Source organism: Dasypus novemcinctus, chromosome 11, assembly GCF_030445035.2.
Source record: "Dasypus novemcinctus isolate mDasNov1 chromosome 11, mDasNov1.1.hap2, whole genome shotgun sequence".
Classification (NCBI taxonomy): Eukaryota; Metazoa; Chordata; class Mammalia; order Cingulata; family Dasypodidae; genus Dasypus; species Dasypus novemcinctus.
This window is the reverse complement of record NC_080683.1, coordinates 28,584,775-28,598,165: the sequence shown is the minus strand read 5'-3', so window position 1 is coordinate 28,598,165 and position 13,391 is coordinate 28,584,775. Positions and strand designations below refer to the sequence as shown.

At 35.3% G+C, this 13,391-nt stretch overlaps 1 protein-coding gene across 1 annotated transcript in view; it reads right to left on the bottom strand.

The window, feature by feature from the left end:
* Positions 1 to 8,452: 8,452 nt before the first annotated feature.
* Positions 8,453 to 13,391, bottom strand: part of GFRAL (GDNF family receptor alpha like) — a 64,214-nt gene continuing 59,275 nt past the window's right edge. The window contains exons 7-9 of the mRNA XM_004453641.2: positions 10,997 to 11,092; positions 10,844 to 10,916; positions 8,453 to 8,525 (exon numbers count right to left, since the gene is read on the bottom strand). Of these exons, the coding sequence (XP_004453698.2) occupies positions 8,453 to 8,525; positions 10,844 to 10,916; positions 10,997 to 11,092 (242 nt within the window). The remainder of the gene's footprint in view (positions 8,526 to 10,843; positions 10,917 to 10,996; positions 11,093 to 13,391) is intronic.

Below are 13,391 nucleotides of genomic sequence, written 5' to 3'. Positions count from 1 at the left end.
GGTTATGGTATCCAGTGTTTTGTTCAAAACCTGGCCTAGATGCTGCTGTGGATGCATTTCACAGATGGTATTAGCATTTACAATCAGTTGACTTTAAGGGATTTACCTTTGATAATGTAGGTGGACCTCATCCAATCATTGGAGGACTTCAGAGCAAAGATTTGAGGGTTACAGGAAGAAGAAACTCTGCCTCAAGTCTATACCCTCTACTTCTCTCTGAGTCTCCAGTCTGCTGCCCTCCACTATCTATTTTAGACTTCAACATTAGCACTTTGCAGGATTTCCAGCCTGATGGCTTCCCCTAAGAATTTAGACTCAAGACCCCAACATCACTCTTATTGGAATTTCCCTGCCCAATGGAATTCAGCCTGCCTTATGGAATTCAGGGTTTCCAGTTCCCACAATCTCATTAGCCAATTTCTTAAATTAAAGGAAGTCCTGCACACACGCAGAGACATACACACACACACATTTTATTGGTTCTGTTTCTCTGGGGAACCCTGAGTAATACATCTTCTATGTCTAATTGTCCTCATGTTAACATTTCTGTGATGAGGGATGTGCTTATTTTTCTTGAGAAAATATTTCACTTGAAAAGCATTTGTGAAAGGAAATTGAGTATGAAATGACTAGACTTTATCTAAATGGTCATATTGACAGTGCCTATTTGTCAGCCATTTTTAGCCAATCTTTCTCTTTTTTGTCCATTGCTGATTTCCCCATTCCTCAGTTTGTTTCTCTTCTATCCTTCAAGAAACAGAAATATGTAAAAAATAAAAAAGGAAAACAAGATGAGGGAAAGGATGAAGAAAAGATGAAAACAGATTAATATATGTGCCCAAAAGAAACCCATGGTACTCACAGGACAATCTGGAAAATAATTGTGTATGGTAAAATTTTCTCTCCTTATTTCTAGTTGTATGGTTTGAATATAGAACAAATACAATGGAGTGGAACAAAGATAATGGTTTGTACAACAAATAATTCTCATACAGAGAAGCAGATGTGGCTCAAGCAGTTGAGCTCCTGCTTCCCTTATGGGAAGTCCCTGGTTTGGTTCCCAGTGCCTCCTGAAAAAACAAACAAAAAACAAACTAGGAAAACCAGCAAAAAAGCCAACTCAGGGAAGCCAATGTAGCTCAGTGGTTAAGGCCAGCTTCCCACATATGAGGTCCTATGTTCAATCCCCATTCTCTGGTACCTCACATAATAATAATAGTAATAATCCCCATACATTTCAATATTTTTACCCATAGTGTTGAGAGCTCCCTGTCCTACTCACTACTGATCACCACATGCTAGTTTCATCAAGGTCCAATATACGTACAGAAATGCAAAAGAAATCTTTATGCTCTAATCAACCATCTCACCCTGTCAAACTGCTCAAAATTTATCCTCAATCTCTTCCTCTATTATTGAGGAACTGAAGGGCACTTAAAAATTTTGCTTTCCTTTCCTAGTACATATTTTTAAATTACGATATTTTAGTCCTGTTTATATTGGCTGAGGCTAATTTTGATTTAAACACTCCAAAAATATCAGGGTGTCTATGGAACTTACTTGCCCTTGACAGTCACATATTTTTTTCTGAATTTCCTCTTTGTGACCCATTGTTTCCTTTTATATATTATATCTCACTTTTAGCATCACCTTTTTGTCCTTGATGGTATGCTCATTATTTGATATCAGGGATTTCTTTCCTCCCTGGAATTTTTTTATTCCTGAGAAACACTTGATCCTTTAGCCTTACTAGTGCTACTAGCAAGGCACAACCAATAAATTAGTCCCGTAAAGGGCCCTTCATTTGAATCATAGAAAAGGAGAAGAACCCATCAGCAGTGAATCCTCCACCACTCACTGTATTCGGTGACATTTTTCTTAAGGAGGTATTAGAGATTGAACCCAGGACCTCATACATGTGGAACAGGCGCTTAACCACTGAGCTACATCAGCTTGCCTATTCTGTGACTTTTTAACTGCACAGCCTTCAATATTACCACCCTCAGTGAATGGATGATCCCAAAGTTCTTTCGATAGCAAAACAACTAATATTGTTTTCCTACTAGCTATTTTTTTTTTCATTGATAAATAGAAATAAAATCCTGAAGTGATAGGGTTTGAGTTTCTTCTTAGAATGAGAAAAACTGTTTCTTGGTGTTTAGGAGCATAAATTTATTTCTATATGTTTATAGATCTTGTTTATTTGCTTGAGGTCATGATATACCTCATCTAATTGATGAAGAGAATAATCTTTTGTAGCAGAAACCATTGGCTCCCTAGCCAAAAGGCCTCTCTCATTCATTCTTGCTTGTAGAATTCTGATTTTCTTTGGGAGCCCACTCTTTTCTCAGCGACTCAGGAGTTCAATTCTTATATGACTAAGCCAATTATAGTCCTTTGAATCTCTACAGTTTTATTTCTTCAATTAAAGTCTGAACTGTGCCAGTCATTCAGTGATATGAGGATGTCACAAATGAAACATATGGGTCCTCAAAAATAACATTGATCCGGAGTTGACCAACCCTAAATGTGGTTTGCCTTGAACTTCTTGTTATGGGAAATAACATGTATTTCTTATTTTCGAGTCATTTTGTTACAGGTAAATGCTTTCCAATTGATAACACATGTGTTGGTACTTCAGAGAAGACTATTTGTAACAGGTATTTCCTGATAGTTTGCCAAGTATAAAAATGATATAATTATAATTGGGGAGGCAAAAGTGGTTAGGAATTAGGATAGAGGAATACGATATACCTGGATTTAATAACCAACTTTTGTATTTACTACTATGAAACTTTGGAAAATTGCTTAACCTCTTTAGTAGTTAAGATTTTTTTCTTCTTCTGTAAATAGAGGAAACTGGCACTCACAGACATTTTATGAGTGTTAAATTGCTGATGCATGTAAAATATATAATATTTTAATCTTATACATTGATAGAACTCATTTTAGTTGATCTTCCTTATTTCTGTAATCCCATTAAAAGAATCAATCATTCTACAATGAGTATTTGATTGTTTGTGGATCCTTCTTGAGGACTTCTTTAAACTTTTTATTTATAGATTTTAGCTTTTTTTTTTTTTTTGGTTTACTTTGCCCTTATAATGCCTTCTGCAGTTCTTAAGAGGCATATTATCCTTAATGATTCAGTAAATTAGGCAAAGTCACAACTATCTTCGTTTCAAAATGTTAAAAGATAGCAATAAATGTATTTATTATAAATTATAATATATTGATCTTATAAACAGATTATTTCTGCAAAACTATTCTATTGTGTAATACCACTTAAATTTAAAAATTGAATGAAATCACAAAGAATTTAGTAGTAATTTTGTTTGAGTTTTTATAATTCTAAATACATTTATATATAATCTATATCTGCGTGTGTGTGTGTGGCCTTTTTATCTGTCTTCCAATTATATTTTAAGGGAAATGATAAACAGCTTTCAGTAACCATAAAAAATAAAACATGTATTTTTTTTCTGTTATGAAGTGTTAAACTGTGAATTAAAAACTTGCTTAATTAGTAACACATATATACATTCAAAGAAATATCTATGCTTTAAATACTTATAAATACTTGAAAGACCAATGCTTGATTTTTATAGTTATATTTTTATCTCGGCATAAATTTTTAGAAAATGTTTGACCTAATTATGTTCCTCTTGCTGCTGATGTGGATTTAGATTATATGCAAACATCAAATAAATAGCACATTACACGTTGAAAATCTTCATATATATTTCAGAGACAAATTTAACAATTTTATGCACTAAATTGAGAAACTCCATATTTTATGAGATTTTATGACTTTAATATCTATCTTTAAATCTGTCAATCTTGTCTAATAAAAACTTTAAAATGCTATATTTTTTAAGGCATATTTCCCTTCTATGTATAGAACCAAACCTATAGACACCCTTAAGCATTATAAACTCCTGATTAAAGATATATTTACTTTAAGACTGGCACGTAAAATATATTAATAAAAGCCATCAACCTACATGTTTACCTCTTATTTTATATTAATTTTAAAAACACCAGTTTGTTTATACAAATGTAAATAGAATTCTTGAGGTTATCTGGAAAAAATATTGTATCCAATTTAAAGTTGTTGGCTTGATTCCATATTGGAATAATATGGGAACAACTCTTCCAGACCTTTTTTTAAACCCAGAGTAAAAACTAAGTAAAAAAGTCCCTTCTTATGGCTTCTATTAACTATCATCTACAAATTATGATTTAACGACCAGGAAAGGGCAACCAAAAAATTATATTTTCTTCTGAAGCAATTTAGTTTATCTTCAATCATTTTATATAAAGACATTAATCATGATATTGTTTTTAGAGGCTTAAATGTTTTTTGTTCTTTCTGCTTTTAAAAATAATGGCCATTACAACAAATTGAAAAACATTTATAAAGAATGAAACAAAAATTATTAAAGTTTTAAAACTGATAACTAATATCAATACTTTCCATAATTCTTTTCAGTGATTATCAAGCCATCAATCTAGCAGTAGTGTATTTTATTGCATTTTCTAATTAGTTGTTCTTGGTTTAAAGAAATACTGCTGCTTTTTTTGGTATCAGTAATTCAGCTTATTAGTTTTAATAGCTTATCTATAGATTCTCTTAGATTTTCTATATAGTCTATTTTATGTGGATAAAATTTTCCTTTTTCCCCCTGAAATCTTATTCCTTTTGCATTTACTCCTTATCTCTCTGTATTTGTTAGAATATCAAAATAAAATGTTGAAAAATATGGTTTAAAAAAAGATACGTTTATTACAAATGACTGGACTGTAGATAAAGCTATGGAACGTTAATTCTACCACCTTAAGCTTTTGGTGGACCCAGCATAGACTGAATAAACATAAGTTTCAAAGCAGAACTTAGGAACAACTTGGGAAACTGGGGAGTAGTAAATCATTGCAGCCCAGATGGTATTCATCTCAGAGCTCTAGGGAAGAGCAGTGTGAAATAGCAGACCATCCAGACCAGGACATGTAAAAAGAGCAGTGTTAGTCCACAAAGGATACATGCTAATCTGGCACCGTTTTTAAAGCAGCGATATCATCATTTTGACCATCAATCACTTAGATTTCACTCATAGGTTTTAGAGCTCACACTTGTGATTGTTCTAAAAAAAAAATAGAAAGAAGCTCTCTTTTTACTCTTTTAAGTCATTTGTTTTCACCAAACATGGTAATGAAAGGGATGCATGTTTCAGTAACTCCCAAAAGTATGTTTCTTGGAACTCTCACAGGGAAGTAGGAACAGACTTAAGTCCCAGTTTTGGAGTGACTGTAAAGTCCCCGTTTTCCTGCTGCTCTTAATTCCTTCTGTGAGACCTTTCTGGGTTACCTCGCTGTGTTCCAGCTGGTACCACTCTGCTGACTTCTAGTTCCCAGGAATGCCTATGGGAGTTTATGGAAAGGATTCCATGGAGAAAAAAAGGCTGTGGTGGGTAAATATGCAGAAGCAGCTCGAAGCACAAAGACTTATTGCAGGAGCAGGCAGTCTACTCTGGAGGGAATTTCTTCAATGGTTAAATTCTGAGGAAATGTCTGTGATCTGTTCCGCCTGGTGATCTGACAACACTGCTCCTTAATGATTTTCTCTAGAAATTATAAGTGAGTCTCTAGAGGTGAGTTTCCTTTCTTGTCTGGGAAGAGAGAGATGGAAAAGATACTGGAAGAAAAAATTTAATTTCTCTAGCTCGAATCTCACTTAGCAGTACCAGGACCATATTTTTCCATTTGGCTGCTAGGTAATTCCACATGAATGTTCCACTAGAAAAGTCAATGAGTCCAAGATGAAATAATTACCAGTATCATCAGTCAGGGAACCAATTGGAAACAGATGGCATACCCATATTAAGATAACTCCAAGCAGTTTAATTTGGATAATTCTGAAAAGGTTTGATGTAGGGCATTTTTATAAAGATGTGGGTGGTTTACATGCTATGATCCTCAACTCCTTGCAAACATCTAATCCCCAATACCCACCCATTCTGTTTATATTCATCAAGTACCTTCCATTCTCTCTCATTACTGCTCCTTCCTCTCTTCATATCAATATATACTTCCAGCATATTTACTCCTTCATAGCACCTAATCACTTTAAAAAATTACCTTGTTTACTTCTTCATTTTTTGCAGCTCCAAGAGAACTATATTCAGATCTATATCTCTAGTCCCTAGCACAGTGTCTGGAGAACTGTACATGTTCAGTATGTGTTGAACAAATTAATTAATGCACACTCTCATTATTCCCTAGATAAACATCGCAGTACATTGTAAGCAGTTCTCTTGACATCAGTGTTACCCCTTTCCAGTCCATCATTTCCATTTCTGCCTGCATGAGTTTACTGGTTCACATATCTGATTATGCCACTTCCCTGTTTAAAATAATTTTATGGTTCTTTGTGACTTTCTAAATGAAGCAATTCATTCATTAAACAATTGTTTATTGAGCACATATTATGTGCCAAGGACTGGAAATCAGAAGTGAGCCAACAGACCCAGTCAGAGTGCTTACAATTTACTGAGAGAAACATAATGAAGAGGCAGTTATAATGAAACATAGTAGTCTACGACAGGGAAGACCTGGGTGCCTTAGCAGCTCTGTGCAACCTACCTCACTCTGGGGCTGGGAAAAAGAGGGCCAGGAAAGGCTTCTCAGATGTTGTAACAAATAGAGTTAACACTTGAAGGATGAGTAGGGTCAGCCAAGTGAAAAGGAGAGGTGAAAAGGTTCTAGAAAGAGATCATGTGCAAAATCCAAAGATGAAAGAAAATCTGGTCTTGAAGGGATTAGAGAAAAGCATGCAAAGAGAGATTGGAGGAACAAAAGATGAGGGTGGAAATGGGGTCAGGCTAAGCCTTTAAGGGAACTTTTTAAATGTCTTGATTCCTTAACCTGCTATTATAGGACGTTTTGTGTCTCAGTCTGATGTTTGTCAGTTTTGTGTCCTGCGTTTTCTCAACTTGGACTCCCAGTATTAGAGATGGCTGACGAATTAGGAGATCGCTAATTGCTCCCTGCTGATCTCTGCTTCTACAGTTCTGCCAAGAATGGACTACTCAGTCTTACTAACCATGAGGTAAGATTATGGTTTTTAGGGAGGCCTTCTTATTTTACACTCTGTCCTCCCTTTCTCCGCTCAAAGGCAACTTGCCTTCTTTACTTAGTTTTCCAGAGGAAGTAGTTTGCATTTTCCCAGACATTAGTAAGTCTAAATTACATGACTGTACTTTGGAGATGGAAATGCCTGCAGTCTCTTCACAATAACTCATTAAACAGCCTCTGGAATGTACTGAACTCCTTGAGAGAGATTTATGAATTGTTCTTCCCTATTTTAAGAGATATAGGCTGGTTTTTCAATTACACTGAGTAAACATAGCCAAACGTTAACTTCAAATTTAATTTAATATACAATGTTTAGGACAAAGAGCAGCGAGCAACAATAGCTATGAGCCCAAACTAGCAAAAATATTTGAACTTTAATTGTAAATATGTCAATAATTATTTCTAGGGCATCAGGATATCGAATATTTGTGCCTCTAATTCTACAGAAACTATAGATAATACAAACTCATGATCATTCTGAGCAATGGTTGCCATATGATTACAGACAGTTGAAAAGCATATATTCATCAAAATTTTGACTAATAACCATCTGTTCCACAATCTTCCAATCATAATTAAACTCTGATGTCAAATCAGGATAAAATATAGAAAATAACAATAATAGCATAGCTTTATTATTTCATAAGCTCATCATAATTAGCATAGAACAAATTAAAATCACAAATAAAATATATTATTATTGAAATACACATTGACATTTATTAGTGTAGTTGCTTCACATTTTCATGGGTATGAAATGACAACACCAAATGTAAGAAATAAAATTCAATAGTATTTAAATTACAAAAATCCAAAGATATCATTTTGAGTTTTTAACACTGAAGATCTAGCCAGATATGTTTAGAAACTTAAGATCAATGCCAATGGCTTGAAAATTATTAAAAATATGCAGATAACAAATGTGTACCAGATAGCTTTTGTTAACATTTACCTTTTGGCAGACTAATGGGAACTTACAAAATGATCAGGAAAAAATCCTGCTGACTATAACTTGTCATAATTAAGATGCAACTAATTACAATTATATGAATTCATGTTTACCATGAAGCAAATCATGCAGAATATAACTTGGGGAGACAATTTTTGCCTAGAGGGGAGACTTTATTCTATACCAGTGTTGTGAAAGTTACCCCTGCATATTTTTACTTGAAATATTGTGCCATATTATTATGCCTTACATTATTACATTTAATGATCCAATATCATTACATCCATTTTCCTCATTTTCCTTATTGGTGATGAGTAGGCTATTCTGGTTATATAGGTTTACTCTAACGAAAATGTTAATTATCCTTGACTCTTAGTGAATCATGAGTCCTCCAGGTATTTGGATTGGTGAAGGATCTCTGGTTTGACTTGCTATTCTGCAGGTTCTAAAGAAAAGTAAAAGTAAACATGAGCAGCACACTATGGTAAAGGTTTTACAAATGTGTTTGTATGTGTTCTTATATATTTTGAAAGGAGTTAGGACAATTTCAGTCTGTGTCTAGAGGGGAAAAAAATAAAATTTATGAATGCTAAAAAAAAAAGGCAGAATACTCTGTGGTCTTTAAGGATCATCACGCATTTAACTGTGGTTTCTAAGTAAGCAGTTTGAAAATGAAAAAAAAAAAGGCCTTTGTGCCAATGTTTAAGCTATTATTTTTTTTCTAGAAGAATTAAGAATGTTTTAATTTAGTATAATATGAAACAAATGCAAAAATGTTCATCTTTACTCAGAAAGGTATTCACTCTACTAGATCTGACCACAAGTGACTGAACACTATGTGAAATAGTAGCCAATCTTCTTGCATTAGAAAGATATTATTTATCTTTCATGGAGGTTACAATACATTTTGTTGTTGATGCTTTTATTTTGGCTTGTTCTTCCTGTGATGGCTTTCATTTTTGTCATTTACCCAACTCTGGGTCTGGAACTTTCAGATTAGACATCCTGATCAATTTTAAATTGGTCAGCAAAGAATTTGTTACTAACTGTAATATACTTAGAAACATGAATGATTTGCTTTAAAATTCATATTAGAGTAAATTCAAGATCAAGAAAAGTGATATGCCTTTCTAAGCAGGAGAGAAAGGAGGTGAAATTACAACTAACACACAGGGAATTCTCAATAACCTACACCTTATTTACCTGTGTAGAACAGTAATCTGCCAAAACTCATGGACCTTTTTGAATTCCACATGTTATGTATGTGACTAAGAAATAAAAGTTTCATTTTCGCTAGACCAGAAAATGGTGTTTCTCTGAAACAATAGGTTTGTGAGAAATACCTAGGCAGGCACAGTAACTGAACAGTGCTTTCAAATATTTTAAACCAATTTCCAATTGAAGGGAAGGTTAATACATTCCAAATGATATTCCCTCCTCCACCCCCCCCTTAGAAATCTTTACTAATTAATTGGCCTTGAAACAGCATCTGGAACCCAAGATATCATCTCATGCAAATACAACCTCTCTGCTTAGAGAAAAGCAGTTTGTTTTGGTACTGGTATGGGTAAACATCAAATTACATGTTTGGAGGGTTTCTTCTAACAAGTGGATACATTTTGTTAAACTAGCATTGCATTTAAAAAAATTCAATTTGACTGTCCTTATGCAGAGCATGCAGTGACCATGTGGCCTAACCTTTGGTACTGCCTTACACATCCCCACTTCAGGCCTTTCATTTTATCTCCTCTTTGTCAAGGTCTTTGAGCTTGAGATTTTTGGAGGAGTAATACATGCATGTGCGTTATATAGTTTACTGAGTCTTCCTCTCTAGGTTTTATGAGAGTTAAAATAATATCCAATGCCTCTTTTCCTCTCTAAGCCAATCTTGCTAACCATATTTTGTGTGCACATATTTTGTGTGCACATGCACACAGACATCTCATTTCTTTATTAACATTTATGATACTAAAATGGTACATACATATATGCACATGTATAATGAATAAACAAATGCATATGCCTAATGTTTAAAAATGTGACTATTTTTTTAAATCTTAAAGGTAAGCAAGTGTACACCATTTTAGATCTTTTTATAAATGTTAAATAAGAGGGAAAATTTAAAATCTTAGCCATTTAGAAATTTAGGGCTTGATGTTTCTCTACTCTGGAAGTTTCATATGCCCACTGGAGCCTTGGAGCATTCCAGCATTGAAGGCAGCCAAAGAGAAAGAAGATTTGGCAAGTGAATTAATGTCAGGCAATAGTAAGGAGTTCTTTGTATGGGTACTCTGTGAGTACTCATTAAATGTCTCTTTCAATAATTGTATATTAAAACATGGATAAAATTCATTAGCATATAATAGATTACAGAGTAAATTTTCAGGTACCTATAAGCTATATGTGAAGCGATCAATCCTGCCAATGATTTGAATAAGGAAATGCATCAAAGTTCAATTTGGATTTTGTGGGAAGGTCAAGGGAAAGGTCAATAACAGTTTCATTTGGGGGAACATACAATGTACGTGTGCTTGTAAAATGCAACAGTAAACAACCCTATGACGGCATTTCCCTTACATTTGAAGACTGAAGGCAATGTTCCCATGGACCTATTCCACATTAAAGTTATTTATTATGTCTTGACAGGGAAGAGTTCACACTAAGGCCCTTTGTAAGGCCTTCCATTTTGAACCTGTAAACCACACTTCACCACGGCTAAGGGATTCTGCTCTAGCCCTGCCCTTCTGAGTTGTATCCAGTTACCTTAGTTTGAGCATAACCAAGAGAAGGACTCCACAAGTAACTGTCATGCATGTGAAAGCATAGATTACTTCTCCTAGAAAAAAGAAAAAGCCTTGAAAATTATTGAATTTTGAGAGGGAATAAATAATAAAGATGTATTGATTTTTAACTGACCTGTGAAGGGGAAATGAAATCCAGTTCGTGTGATTTCCTTAGGAGGTTTACTTTTATATAAGGCACTGCCCTTGACATTAGGCAGGTTTGGATAATCTGAAAGAAAATGAAATGATGAAAATGAAATTAAAATATTTAAAAGTTGTGCATTATTTTTATTCCACATGCTCTAAGTTTTATATTTTCTGACAGCAGTTTATTTCTATAAAATTTTTAGTAAAATCAGAGAGATTTGGGTGAAAGTGGAGGTACTTTTTAGAAAATTTTAAGACCTTATTTTTTTCTCCTTTAATCAGAAAATGTCCTCATAGAAAGTGATTTTTTTTTGTAAACCATGATTAAAAATAAAGGGTTACATTTCATAAAATAATTCAGTATGCTTTATATACAGGTTAGGGAAGAAAGACAATTATTTTAGGTTACCCATTAGGATATTGGAAAATATTCATTCTTCACAGGAGTGATTGTTTCATTGTGGTTGTTAAACTACATCTCATTTCCCAATAATGTATTGTATATGAGTTCCTATAAAGACAGTTCCTAAATCATTCATTTTGTACTCTCAACTCAACTACTTGCATATGCTCCTTTGCTTTATTTTCCCTGTTTTGTTTTCTTTTGCTTCCTATGCCAGCCAGATAATAAGTTTCTACTATTGTTACCTATTTTTGCCCTCCCTTACCAGGTAGCTCCTGGCCACTCTGCAGCCCTAGTCTTCTAGGCCATGCTGCTGCCAAACATTTTTCTATCCATTTTCAGTAGCCTCACAACTCTAGGAGGCATACATCTTAGTGGCCAGGTTTTAAAAAGATATCTTTTCCTTTGTGAAAACGTTCTTTCTTTTGCTTTTCTACTTCAAAGATGCAATATTTAAACTTAATTCATAATCTGTTTTACATGTTTTTTATAGTAATATTAATTTGAAATCACCCCTAGTTTTAACTCAATCCAACGTAAATACAAATACCAAACATACAAATAGCCCAAAATGAATTTTCTTGATAATCATGATGCAGGTGGTTTTGGAGCCTTAAAAGAAAATGGTAAGTCCAATAAACCAGAGGGCAGGAGTTGCAAGTCTGCTGAGGCTCAGGGCCTGGCTGTCACATGGACAGTCCAGAGATTCAGGTCTCCTGAGTATATACCAACCCTAGCGCTAACCTCAGGTCTGGTAAAAATAACAGAAGAGGAATGTGTAGAAAGGTCATATCAGAGTCCAACTTCATCACACTCAGGAACACAAACTCCAAAGTAGGGCCAACTGACATGGCACTGAACTCCAGAGCCATCTGCCATGACCATAGAACCTGTGGGTCTCTGCAGCCCTTAAAAGAACCAGCACCTGGGTTTCCATCTACCTTGGCGTCTCTGGTACCCTGCTGAGGAGTGCATAAGCATCACCCTTCTGATGACCTCCCTACTCTTTTTTGGAGACTCATTGCCATATAAACTCATTTGTCCTTTCCATTTCCCCCTTTTATCTAAAGTCAAAAAGCAGTTTTTAACACCTGACATTACATGAAGGCTGAGGTATTCTGCTGGTCTGAGTTGACCCTTTTATTCAAGGTCTTTTTCTAGTTACATCATCAGCTGATGCTTGGTAGTAATCCCTTCGTGCCAGTGAGGTTCATCCCGGGGAGTCATGTCCCACACTGTGGGGGAAGGTAATGCATTTATATACTGAGTTTGGCTTAGAGAGTGGCCACCTTTGAGCAACATGGAGGCTCTCAGGAGGCATCCTGCAGTTCTAGGCCTAGTTTGTATTTCAGGCACAGAGGCTCATAATCGTAGCCATCAGTATCAAGGGTTCATTGTTGAATCATCCATCTTTACTGGTCTTTGCCATTGCACTTGGGGGATTGTTGCTGTTGCATTGGGAAATGTGATAGAGCTCCCCTGGCTCTGGTTTATTACTTACCCTGGCCAGCTAACAGGGAGGCGAAGAAGGTCAACCACCACACCAGGGAGCCAAGAGTGCCTACAACTGCAAGCAGGAGAATTGCATCCATCATCCATGTGGAATCTAAGCCCCCTCTTGATCTAGAGGGGGAGTGGGCATAACCATCCCAGGGTCCACAGGATGAAGGAATAGAGAATGGATTAGAGTAGACTTACTGGTGTTCTACTATGGAACTATTGTGATTAGTAATGGAAGAAACTGTAGTATTGATGTGGAGAAAGTGGCCATGGTAGCTGCTGGTGGTAGGGAGAGAGAAGAAGAGATATGATGTGGGGGCGTTTTCAGAACTTGGAGTTGTCCTGGGTGGTACTGCAGGGACAGATGCTGGACATTGTATGTCCTGCCATGGCCCACTGGGTGGACTGGGAGGAGAGTGTAAACTACAGTGTAAACCACTATCCATGTGCTGCAGCAGTGCTCCAAAATGTTTTCACC